Below are 13,013 nucleotides of genomic sequence, written 5' to 3'. Positions count from 1 at the left end.
CATCAAACTTGTTTTTTCATTCTTAGAAAAATCTAAGACTAGAAATTTAAATTTGATTAAAGCATGCTCTATACATACATATCATATCAATGCACTGATTCATGGAAAATAATTCCATCTATATGATTTACAAAACCATGTTTTTTTTGTCGTATCAATAAGCAATTACAAAACCCTGATTTACAAAAGAAAATCGTTGATTTACAAACTAAGATTGAACAATAAATTTGTTCAGACTTACCCAATGCTTTCTGGAAACGGAAACAATACATTGTTGATCTTCCATATGAAGATACTTTTTCAGAAAAAATTATACCTACAAAAGCAAGACCCATACAAATGAATGTTGATTTAAAATAACATTGCAGACTCGAAATCCGAGATCTCGAGTCTAAAGGTTTTATCCAAAAGTCCCGATCACTCTGGTCGTGTGCAGTTTTTTATGTGAATAAAAACTCTGAAATTGAAAGAGGCACAACAAGACTTGTGATCAATTACAAACCTTTAAATTCTACTTTAAAATGGATCAGGTATCCAATCCCTAACAAAAATAATTTATTGCAAAAATTGTACTTTGCATTCATATTTTCTAAATTTGATATGAAATCCAGATTTTAGCAAATCTAGATTAATCTCAAAGAAAACACACACACACATATATATATATATATAAACAAGAGTTAAGATATTAAGTTATTATTTGATTTCATTTATGAAAATTAACTTTTGACTTTGAAACATAACTTAATTTTTTTTTGATTAAAAGTAATTATATTAAAAAAAAAGCTCAAATGAGTTTTTATATAAAAAAAGTAATATAAATTAGAATCGACAAAACAGATCATCTTATTTTCTACCAAACATATTTAAGACTTTTTTTTTATTAAATTGTTTTTTAAAATAACAACCTTCAATATATTAATATAAATTAGAATCGACAAAACAGATCACCTTATTTTCTACCAAACATATTTAAGATTTTTTTTTGATTAAATTGTTTTTTAAAATAACAACATTCAATATATAAAAATGATATTAAACAAATCTACTAACCAGCTTAGTTAAATCTTATTTTAAAAATTAAAAAAATAAAATAAAATAACCTAAAATCCACAATTATCCTAGATGGTTGTTAGATTGATGGAAATAAATATGACAAACCTTAAAAAAAAATAAAAAAAATAAAAAAACACTTCATGCACAATATCAATTTGACCACTAAATAATTTGTCATTTCAATTCTAAATTCTAAATTAAAGGCTTTCATCTATTTTAAAATTCTTCATTCATATCTCTTCCAAATCGTACTTCTATTTTATAATAAACCATTTCGTTTTAGAATAATTTAACGATTTTAAATGATTCTAACAGAGTCATAATTGAGAAATAATGATTCGGGAGTAAAATTAATCAAAAACTAGTTCGGGTGTAATTTTGATGTTTGACCAAACAAATAAAACTCTTGTTGTCAATAGGAAATGGATGTGGATTTGGAAGAAAAAATTGGAATCTGAAATTGAATCGCAGGGATTTGGAAACGTTTCTGAAAAGTGAATGTTGATTTATTTATTTATTTAACCACAGGTTACATCTTAAATTTATGTCACACTGAAAGTGTAAGACCTTTTCCAACAATCAACCTTGCCACCCTCTATCTGAAGGAAATTGTATCAACTACAGAATCTGTTCCAATTGTGAAGGATAGAGCAAGGAAAATCTCTGGACTCAATCAAGATGGCGTAGCTGACCAGCTACCATGCATGTTTGATCTTCAATTGTGAAAGAAATGCATCGCATTTTTTATAGCCTTACTTTGCTGTAGTTGAAGAAGGCAGACACTCCTTTATAATCTCCTGAATCCTTCTCTTCATTATCTTGTCTTTGATAGTTGCACGCATGTCTCGGTAGAACAATTCCAATCTAACAAGCTTATTGTGATCTGCCGATTCTAACATGCTCTCCCATTCTTTTGCGATGTCAAAATTACCTGAATTCTGCAATGAGATTGGGATATCTTGGTAAGTAAAAGGTCTGCCAAAAACCAATCCATGAAGCATGCCACCATATTGTTCCATTATAGAAAGTTTTGACTGAAGGAGCTCTATCTCTTCCATTGCCAAAGACAACCTTTTGTCAGTTTCTGCGACTGCTTTGGAACCATTGCTCTCCTCACCAACAGTTTTCGGTTCTGGTTGCTTGAAATCCTCTGTTAGTGGAGGCCATAATACAAAACTGGGAGCAAAACAATTGATCGTCTTACCATTTCCAAGGACACCACTCGTACCCCTGCCCCATGACCAAAGCTTGTATCCATCATTAGCAACAAGAACAGTGTGGGCAGCCCCACAGGCAACTTGAATTGGATTGTGAAATATGGACCCATATACTCCATAGCCTGACATTAGCAGGGGAGAAGCAGCATCCCCGGCATCTGTTCCAGTAAAACTAGCATCTGGGCACAGGCCAAGACCCTTTTCCATTCCCCATGACCAAACATCTCCCACAGACGAAACAACACTAGTATGAAATAAACCACAGTCAACAGAGATCAGGTAGGCTTGTCCTGGCAATTCTTTTACAGGCTCAGGTTTTAGCACACTTTGGGTAGTTCCATGCCCAAGCTGCCCGTTATCCCCAAGGCCAAATGTCCAACACACACTTTCTAATGGGTCAATTGTTCTCCTTTTGCGAGTGAGTAAAGCTGTGTGATATGCTCCACATGCTACCTCATAAACATCCCAAGAAGAGTCCTGGTCAAACATTTCAACAATCTCAGGATGGACTCTGCTCTCTCTATCTCCCAGACCCAACTGGCCATGGTTATTATTACCCCATGAGTAGCATACTAGATCCTCACCTTTATATGTTTCTCCAGCACTAACCAGGGCAACAACATGTTCACTTCCACATGCCACCTTCACAACAGAGTGGCCATGGAAATCACGAACAGGAATCGGAATGTAACTACTCTCAAAAGAGATGCTACTTCCAGTTTTGTTTCTTTGTTGCGGGCAATTGCCCCACATCCAAAGGGCACCATGATCATCAATTGCTAGAGACATCATTCCTCCAGCTTTGATAGAGCATATCTACAGTAGAGACAACATTAATAGAACTACTACCAGACTTTTAAATGCAAAATAGTGATACAAAGAATTCCATACCTTTAGTGGTCCTTCACTCTTTGTTTCTGAATGATCTATCAATGAACCTAGGGAGCCCAACTCAAGGAACTGGTCCATCAAGTGTGGCATTGAATAATTCTCTCCACTAACACCAAGTTGGCCATCCATACAACAGTCAAGGTTGCACAAAAAAAAGTGCATTAGAAAGCACAAAGTTAACAGGAGTGCATTTAACACTGAAGGACACTAGCTGTAAAGGATACAGATGTTGTAGCCCCAACACCAGACCGATCCATCATCTGCCATTACATGGACAACAAAGCATTAGAGCAGCCAAAACTTCTCTTTACGTCTAACTCTTACAATTGTTTCAGTCAAAACATAGCCTTAGCCTGTAATAACCCCAAAAATCCATCCAACAGTTATATAATACTATAGCTAAATAACACTAATAAAATATATATATATATATATGTATATGTATATATATATATATATATGTATATGTATATATATATATATATATGTATATGTATATATAAGATTTGACTTTGGATAAGCAAAAGAAATCCAAACCTAGACTGTAGTGCTTAAAAGTAACCTTGATAGAGAAATTGCTTATAAGTACAAGTAAGCACTATAGTTAACTAGCTTATATTGACTTTGTCATTTAACTACAGGTATGTGCTTTTTGGTAATCTCTTCACATGTAAGCAGCAGAGGAATATCACTCCATAATCCATATACCTTGGAATATGGAGGAAGTGAAGTGATCCTTTGGGACACAATTTAAAATTGGCAAGCTTCGATCAACCTGCCTCATTTCCTTGGGCACAAGTTGATAGGCACAAAAGCTACAAATGGGTTAGTCTGCTCAAAGTAGAAACCACAGAATTAAACACCTGCCTCCTTTACTAATGCAAATCCCTGCCTCAATCCAACCCGAATCCAAACTAAATGGTAAATCATTTTCTTGCAACAGATCTTTAAGGTTATTATTCACATCAGAGTACGGAAAGAACTATCATATACACCCAGGAAAGCTACTGAACTTCAAATCATCCAGCAATTTGCTCTAAGACACGGAAGAAAAGGAAAAATCTTTTACATAGCCTCAGGCATCCCCAAAGTATTAGGAGCTTCACTTGGTTCCACAAGAACTGAAAAATGCACAAAGCCTATGGAAAATGTGAGAAACTAACAATCAAAAGGGAAACTATGGTACATGCCCTGCCCTAGTCTCATGGACATAATTTTGATATGTGATATATTAATGTCAAAAGAACCCTGAGAAAAAAAATCAAATGGCAAAAAGTTCTTAAACTACCATTTATGCTGTTTAAAATTCGGATAAAGTTTTCATCCATTTCCACACAATCAAATGTCTACTATAACAAAGCAGATTCTTCAAAAGCAATCAATTGATAAAATTTACACATTTCAATTCTCATTCAAATATACAGCCAAACCCAATAAAACATCACACTATATTCTTATGTCTCAAAACAAAACAAGCCAGTACAAATCAAGAATCAAATCAATAAAAAGTTTATAAAACCAACCTGCAAGAGCAAGACTATGATAAGCACCAGCAGCAACCCCCACAAAGTTGAGTCTTTTTTCTACACAAGTTTCGAACTTTACTTGTACAGGAAAAAGCTCATCCACTTCTGAACCAGTCCCAAGTCGCCCAAACATTCCTTTACCCCACGAATACACACGCCCATCTCCTACAATTAGACCAACCCACAATTAAAAATCACATTTTTCACTATCCCAAAATCAATGTAATAAATGAAGAAATGAATCTGCAATGTATACATGCATATATTACCTGTGAGAATAAGGGAGTGAGCTTCACCAGCAGCCACGGAGACCACTTTACCAGAGAGTGCTGTATTGCCCTCCATTTTATAGTGTAAAATGATAATTGCCTGAGAGAGAAAGGGATTTGCGGGTGCTACTGGGGTTCTAATGCTACCTCCTGTCGATATGGATGATGATGGTAATAACTAAATTCCTTTTCTTTATTATAAATACGGTTTATCTTAAGATTTGGATTATTGAATATGATATTTTTCTAAAAACAATTTTTTCTATTTTTCAGTATAAAATAAACATTATAAAATAAATAAATAAATAAAATTTTCTATTCCACCACTAAATAGTGTTAATTTATAACTAAATATTTTAACCTTCAAGATATTTTCCTTAACATTGCTAAATCATAATATTCACTTAACATAATATTCACTTAACATATTTACAAGCATCGAATTTTTTAGTTATTTAAAACTTATGTAATATTTTTTTAATACATTCTAATAATACAAAATAACTTATTTTTCTAGAAAATAATTTTCATAAAAAAGCATTTTTTTTCAAAAAAATTTTCTAAGACAAAAGGAACTTAAATTCTTATAAAAAATTGAACTTAAAAAACAATCTAGTACAAAAACATATAGCTAAGTTATATAAAAACTAAATTCTTAAAACAATTAAGAGTTGATTTATCTTTTTTTATTAAGAATATTATTAAAAGTGTGTTTGTTGAAGCTTATATTTTTATTTTTAGTGATGAGTCACCACTAAAAACAAAAAATATAACAATGAAAATATGAATTTTGTTATAAAATCATATATTATATATGGATGTCTAGATGCCTGACACGACCAAAATATTGATGTCTTCTCCCAAGTGTAGGAATATCAAAGTAATAAATAACCCGGCAAGACCGAGGTCAAACTATAGGGAGATTAATTGTACAAATTATAAATAACAATAATACAACAACAATAAAAACAACAACAACAACAACAACAATAATAGTAATAACAATAATAGTAGTAGTAGTAGTAGTAACAATAATAATAATAATAATAATAATAATAATAATAATAATAATAAAAAAGAAGAAGAAGAAGAAGAAGAAGAAGATGATGAGGACTTTAAGATTGAATATTAATGTAAGGATTAAACAATAATAACAACAAATATCAAGGTTAGAGGTTCTACTAATGGTATGTGAAACAAGTGTAGTATAAACTCTTATATTTCAATTGGAAACCACACACAAAGGAGGTTCCAATCAGATTATAAATTGTTAATATGATTATATTAGTTATCTTATTCGATTAATGCTAATACTTGTAATCTCGTCAGGCATTCACGATTATAACTTATGTTAACAACAAATCAAGTTCCTTTTATAGCTTAGGTGTCGGTTATACCATACAGTATGCGCTATGAAAATGCCAAGCATTTGTTGTACCAAATGTTATACAACATAAATCTAGATTAGTCATTTAACAAGCAAAGTATTAAAGAGTGAACAAGATAATAAATACAAAACATGTTAGTATCGAACATTAAAATCCATATTGAGTTTACATTATACTTAATCTTACACCATTAGCGTAACCTTTTCATTTTGACATAATAAACTTAACTAAACATAATGAAAAAAAGAAAAATAAATAAACAAAATAAGAACATAAATAAGATAAAAGTTAACTAAGTAAATAAAATGAAATAAAAGGCATGAACTTGATATTAATGAAAGCAAAGTATAAACATTACAAAGAATACAAAGAGAGAAAGCAAGAGCATGATCTTGATCTGGAAACCAAGATGCCTAAATGCATGGTAAATGCTTTCTTTTATAGGACAAAATTAGGAACTATTAATTTGATTACTAATTGATGAGTGGGTGACCAACTCTTGACTTGGTGACAATCATTATCTTCTCTTGTCTATCCAAAATGTTATTGATAATGTCAAAATTGGAACCACTTGAAAACATGAAAGTTGTAGGCAATTGTCTCAACTTTCTTATGTAAACAATTCAGATCACTTGGACTTCTAGAACTCCAGATATGGGCTAAACACTGAACAGTGCCTGGGCTAAAGGACAGATTCAAACTTCTTTGTTGTTGCCATAATCTAGACTTGAAAATGACCTTTTTAAATCTTAGGTTCCATTTAAAAGTTGTAGGCCCATGTCTTACCTTTTCATCCATATAAAGTAGACCTAAATCTGAGATCTACAGTTCTAGATATGACCTAATTACCGAACAGTGTTCCGGTTTGGACTGCACCAGCATCTCTTTTCTAAGTTTAGTCATCTCTTTGTCCTTTCAATTTTAGTTCTTAAATTCATTAATCAATCCTTTCATTTATGTGATAGGCCTCCATTTAAAATGAACATTTACCATAAATTAAAGGTATCTTATATTATAAGATATATTATTATAAAACATGCTTTAGTTAAGGAATTATCAATACTTCAAGTGCAAAAATGATAACATAAAACCTTAATAAAAATACAATTTTAAGTACTAATCATACCCCCCCCAACCAGCTTATTACTAGTTCCTAGTAATCAAAGCGTTAAAATAGAAAAATACTGTGCAAATTCTACAAAGTAAGGTATTCATCATTCAACTTCCATTAATCTATCCAGATAAACAAACTCTCATTAAATTTATATATCTGCTCAATACCTCTTATACAAGATATTAATAAACCTTTCTTTTGTGCTCAATATATCAACACATAGTTATGGGTCTTTACTTGGAAGAAAATAAAATTCTTGTTCTAATATTTAAGGTTAAATTCCTTGGGTTGGGATTATTATTTTTTTCTTTTTTTTTTAATATATATACATATAACTTAAAACATCATGCATCTTTAACCCATGTAACGAGCTTTTGGCTAATGACTCCCAGACCAGTTGGTCTTAGGACATTAGGTGTTGAGACACCCCTACAAGCTTAGTAACTCGGGTTGCAGATTCTGATATATAGATAGTACAATGTTTGATTCCCTTAAGTTTTTTTCCTCAATCCATGTAACAAGCGTTGGGCCAATAGCTCCTAAGTCAGTTGACTTTAGGGTATTAGGTGTTAAAACACCCCTTCGGGCTTAATTGCTTAGGTTAGGGAGGCTACGAAACCAAACTTATCTACATTTTTATTATCATCATTTTTTTATTTTATTTTTTTTGCTTTTTTTTATTTTTTTAAATTATATATTATCCATTTCCCTTAGTTGTTACCTTTGACAAAAGAACATAGATAATGTAATAATCAAATGTGTAACCCACAATCATATGTTAAAGTGTGTGTGTGTGTGTGTAAATTAAGGTTTAAGAATACATGTTAAATGAGTATATGAGCAGAATTAAGTGACAACAATGCGAGAGTTTGTAAACCTGAATATTTCAAGAAGTATTATGATAGACCTTCTTAAAAATGGTTACTAAGACGCATCTTAAGAGTCATAAAAAGATCTCCTTTACTCTATCATCATAGTAACAACAATTTTGCACATGCTTTATGAAATAGAAAACACAGTTAGTTAATTCTTTTTAGCTACTACCCTCTCCCCCAACCAAAATGAGACATTGTCCTCAATGTTCTAAGGTATAAAGATAGAGTATAGAAGATATCACCTGAAATAACAAACACTAATAAACCTGAAACACACTGAAACAAAAATAAAAAATAACAAAACACAATAATAAAACAAAAAGACAAAAGAAAAATTTACAAATGAAGACTCAAATCTAATCTAAGTTTTTTACGACTTTCTTTAAATGACCAATTTATGTGACTCATGGAGGGATCAATTAAAGGAATAAAAGATTGTAGTTGGTCAATCAATTATTCAGCAGTAGCAGTAGAGATTATGATTTATCATGTAGAAGATGTTAGAAATTTTTGTTTCACAACATGATCAAGAAAAGACAACAACTTATCATAATAACCATTGACATTTAACAAACCTATGGGTTTATGGTGAATATGCAGTTGGGCCCATGAGAAAATATGAAAGATCTCTTCCAATGTGCCTAGACCACCTGGTAAGGCAATGAAGGCATCAACATGGTTAAACATTGCATTCATTCGAGCAGACATTGTAGAGACTTGTAGTTTCTCTCTAATTGTTTTTCCAATGATGTCCCCTTGTGCTAAAGCTTCGGCGACGACCTCCAAAAATTGACTGCCTTCTAAAAATATAGCTATTGACACACCTCCCATTAACCCAAGACTGCGTCTCCCATATACTAAATGAATCTTTCTCTCAGCTAGCACTTGACCAAGATGATTTGTTGATTCTAAAAACTCCTTTTCTTTCCTAGGACTTGATCCACCAAAAACATAAATATTTCTTATGTGATGACCTGAGGAACTTGCCATTTCTCCACACTTCTATATTTGTTGAATATATGGGTTGAGTAGAAATGAAAGGAAGGAAGAGAGGATTTTATAGATGAGAAATTAAAAAGGCAATCATACCACCTATATGTAGGCCAGCTGGAGTCTCACACTCTCTTTCTCTCTCTCTCTTTATTTATTTATTTATTTTTGAAAAAGCATGTATATGTACAGGTAGTTGTGATTGTGGCTCACATCTTCCCTTGGTTTTACATATAAGAACGACTTAAATGCCCTCTATGGGTCAGGGATAAGCTTCCCATCCAGTTTTCTTAAAAACTGGCAAACAGGGTCTTTTTTAGTCAAATTCCCAAGACTAAATTGATCATGTTCTTTATGAAAATGGGGCCATAAATCATGAATTGCACAATGCTTATCTCAATTATGATGAGACTTAAGAGTCAATAGAAGATTATTTAAAGACTCTCTGTGTTTTAAAATAAATCTCACCTTTTAGCAATTTCACAGGTTTTGCGGAATGTATATGATTCCTTGAATATGGTGGGTCAGTAAAATCAGCTTTGTAAGATTTCTACAGTCCTTTTTTTTACGTGAAATGATCTCCACGTGCCTTAGAGTGACAAAATTTAATGACATTACTTACCTTATTATCGGGAGTGCATCTCTGAAATATTTAATCAGGACAATAATTGAATAAGTAAGGGTCATCCTAATAAAAAATTTGCACATTACTCAAAAATTTTCTTTTGTCTTCTATACTTTAGTGAGCTGGCAAAAATCCTGAAGTAAGAAAATTGATATTTTTTAGCAAACCAAGACATTGAAATAAGAGAAAGTTCAGGAAAGTAATCATCGATTGGTGTGATGTTGGGTGTTGAATCTGTTGTCACTTTTGACGAATGATCCCCGACAACATTTTTGGTGCCTTCTTCATCCTTGATTTCTTCCTGTTTGAAAGTCTCAAATATTTCATAATCGTGATTAACTTCTCTTTGTTTGGTCATGGCATGAGGAAATGGAAGTACTAGTGGGGAATCCGTCTTTTCCTTGCAATATTCAGATTCAACCCCTTCCTTACCCTTAGAGATTGACTCATTATCTTTGTCACAAGGTTCAAGAGTGGGTTTTTCAATAACCTTACCATTGCGAATAGTGATGACTGATTTGACTTGATCTATGTGTTGACTTCCAGAACTACTTGTATTTGCATTGTATTGCCCTTTTGGATTTTGCTGTGGTTGAGATGGAAACTTAACTTTCTCTTGAAAACTAAGAGTAGATGTGAATTTTGCCAGAGTATCTTTAAAATCTGTTATGCTTTGAGCAAGTTGAGTATTGATTATCTCTTGCTTTTCAATAAATGCATACAAAGTTTCCTCAAAATTTATTGTAGGAGGTGGAGCATAAGGAGGTGCATATCCATGAGAATTTTGGAAATTATAATGTGCTTGAAACTGTGGTTGTGAAGTTTGTGGATTATCACTCTTCCAATTAAAATTTGGGTGATTTCTCCAACTAGGGTTGTATGTTTGCGAGTATGGGTTATAATTGGGCGTTTAGAAACTGTTTAAGGCATGGGTTTATTCATGGAGACATTCTTTAAAAGAAGACAAGGTTGGACAATCATTGGTTAAGTGTTTATTTGTTTCACAGATTTGACACGTAATGTCTTGAATAGATTTTAATTGACCACTCTTTTTGAATTCTAGTGTCTCGACTTTTCTAGCTAAAGATGCAAACTTGGCTTAGAGGTTATGATCTTCCCTAAGGTTGTACATAACTCCACTAGATGTATGAGGTTGAGTTTTACTCGGTGCCTCATAAGTACTCGTGGTGTCCCAATTTTGAGCATTTTCAGCTAACAAGTCTAAGTATTCCATTGCTTCATCAGGGTCTTTATCTTCAAAAGTTCCATTGCACATCAATTCAACCATTTGCCTATCTCTAGGTATTAACCCTTCATAAAAATATGAAACCAATCTCCATGTTTCAAAACCATGATGAGGGCAAGTATTAAGTAAGTCTCGATACCTATCCCAACATTGGTAAAATATTTCTCCTGGTTTTTTAGTGAAAGTGGTGATTTGTCTTTTGAAATAATTAGTTCGGTGAGATGGGAAAAATTTCTTTAAAAACTGTTGTTGCATTTCATCCCAAACATGAATGGATCCTAGTCTCAAATTTTATAGCCATGTTTTAGCTTTATCTTTTAATGAAAAGGAAAAAAGCTTTAATCTGATAGTGTTCATGCTACAATTTGAGTCATTATATGTGTTGCAGACCTTTTCAAATTCCCTTAAATGCAAGTATGGATTTTCCAAATCTAAGCCATGAAAAGAAGGTAAAAGTTGAATAATGCTTGGTTTAAATTTAAAATGAGATGCATCAGGAGGAAAAACTATGCATGATGGTGTGCTTGTTTTTGTGGGATTCATGTGTTCTGTAAGTGTTCTAATATGGTTATTTTCATTATTCTCATTATAAAGTGATTGATTATCTTCTCCGGCCATATTTTCTAAAAATAATGAGGATACCCTACAAAGTCTACCACTTAATGTACATAACCACGCTCTCATACACATGTAGGAGTAGAATAAAAAGAAGAAGAAAACAAAAGGAGGAGAAACAAAACAAAAGAAACAAAGTTATATATAAAAAAAGTGAAAAAAATAAATACTATAATTTGTACAAGAATTTACCTCCCCGGCAACGGCGCCAAAAACTTGACACGACCAAAAGATTGATGTCTTCTCCCAAGTGCAGGAGTGTCGAAGTAATAAATAACCCGGCAAGACTGGGATCGAACCACAGGGAGGTTAATTGTACAAATTATAAATAACAATAATACAATAACAATAACAACAACAACAACAACAACAATAATAGTAATAATAATAATAATAGTAGTAGTGGTAGTAATAATTATCTCAGCTTTCTTGTGTAAAAACTTCAGACCATGTGAACTTTTAGAACTCCAGATATGGGTCAAACACTGAACAGTGCTCGGGTTGGAGGACAGATTTGGACTTCTTTGTTGTTGCTATAATTTGGACTTGAAAATGGCCTTTTTAAATCGTGGGCTCTATATGAAAGTTGTAGGCCTATGTCTTACCTTTTCATTCATATAAATTAAACTTAAATCTGATATCTACAACTTTAGATATGACCCAATTACCGAACAGTGTTCCAGTTTGTTTCTACTACACCGGCATCTCTTTTCTAAATTTGGCCATCTCTTTGTCTTTTTAATTTCAGTTCTTAAATTTATCAATCAATCATTTCATTTATGTGATAGGCCTTCATTTAAAATGAATATTTACCATAAATTAAAGGTATCTTATATTACTAAATATATTATTATAAAATATGTTTTAGTTAAGGAGTTATTAATACTTCAATTACAAAAATGATGACATAAAACCTTGATAAAAATGTATTTTTAAGTACTAATCAATGCCTTCTACACCTATATTTTATTATATTCATTCATTATCATTAAGTTCATTTGAATCTCTCCAAGCTTATTTGAATTTACATCTTCTTATGAATCACCGACAAAATGAGTCTATTGGTAATTCCATAAGCAAAAGTTAATGCATCACCACTATGTTGACCCTTTCCTCCCCTATTTGTTCTTCTTTTTTCCCATCCCAACTCTTCCCTCCCAAACTGCAAACAACTAGCCCCTCTAAAAAAACCTCCCTCTTC

General features: G+C 32.2%; 1 protein-coding gene across 1 annotated transcript; it reads right to left on the bottom strand.

Annotated features, from left to right (window-relative positions):
• Positions 1 to 1,540: 1,540 nt before the first annotated feature.
• On the bottom strand, positions 1,541 to 5,126 carry LOC105115285 (ultraviolet-B receptor UVR8-like). The gene is made up of 5 exons (XM_011012125.1): positions 4,960 to 5,126; positions 4,688 to 4,855; positions 3,389 to 3,424; positions 3,165 to 3,289; positions 1,541 to 3,089 (listed from the first exon to the last, which is right to left on the bottom strand). Exons 1-5 carry the CDS (start codon positions 5,033 to 5,035, stop codon positions 1,809 to 1,811), a joined length of 1,686 nt encoding a protein of 561 aa, XP_011010427.1. The 5' UTR covers positions 5,036 to 5,126; the 3' UTR covers positions 1,541 to 1,808.
• Positions 5,127 to 13,013: the final 7,887 nt, after the last annotated feature.

Source organism: Populus euphratica, unplaced genomic scaffold, assembly GCF_000495115.2.
Source record: "Populus euphratica unplaced genomic scaffold, PopEup_1.0 scaffold671.1, whole genome shotgun sequence".
Lineage (NCBI taxonomy): Eukaryota > Viridiplantae > Streptophyta > Magnoliopsida > Malpighiales > Salicaceae > Populus > Populus euphratica.
This window is presented reverse-complemented; position numbering and strand designations above follow the sequence as displayed.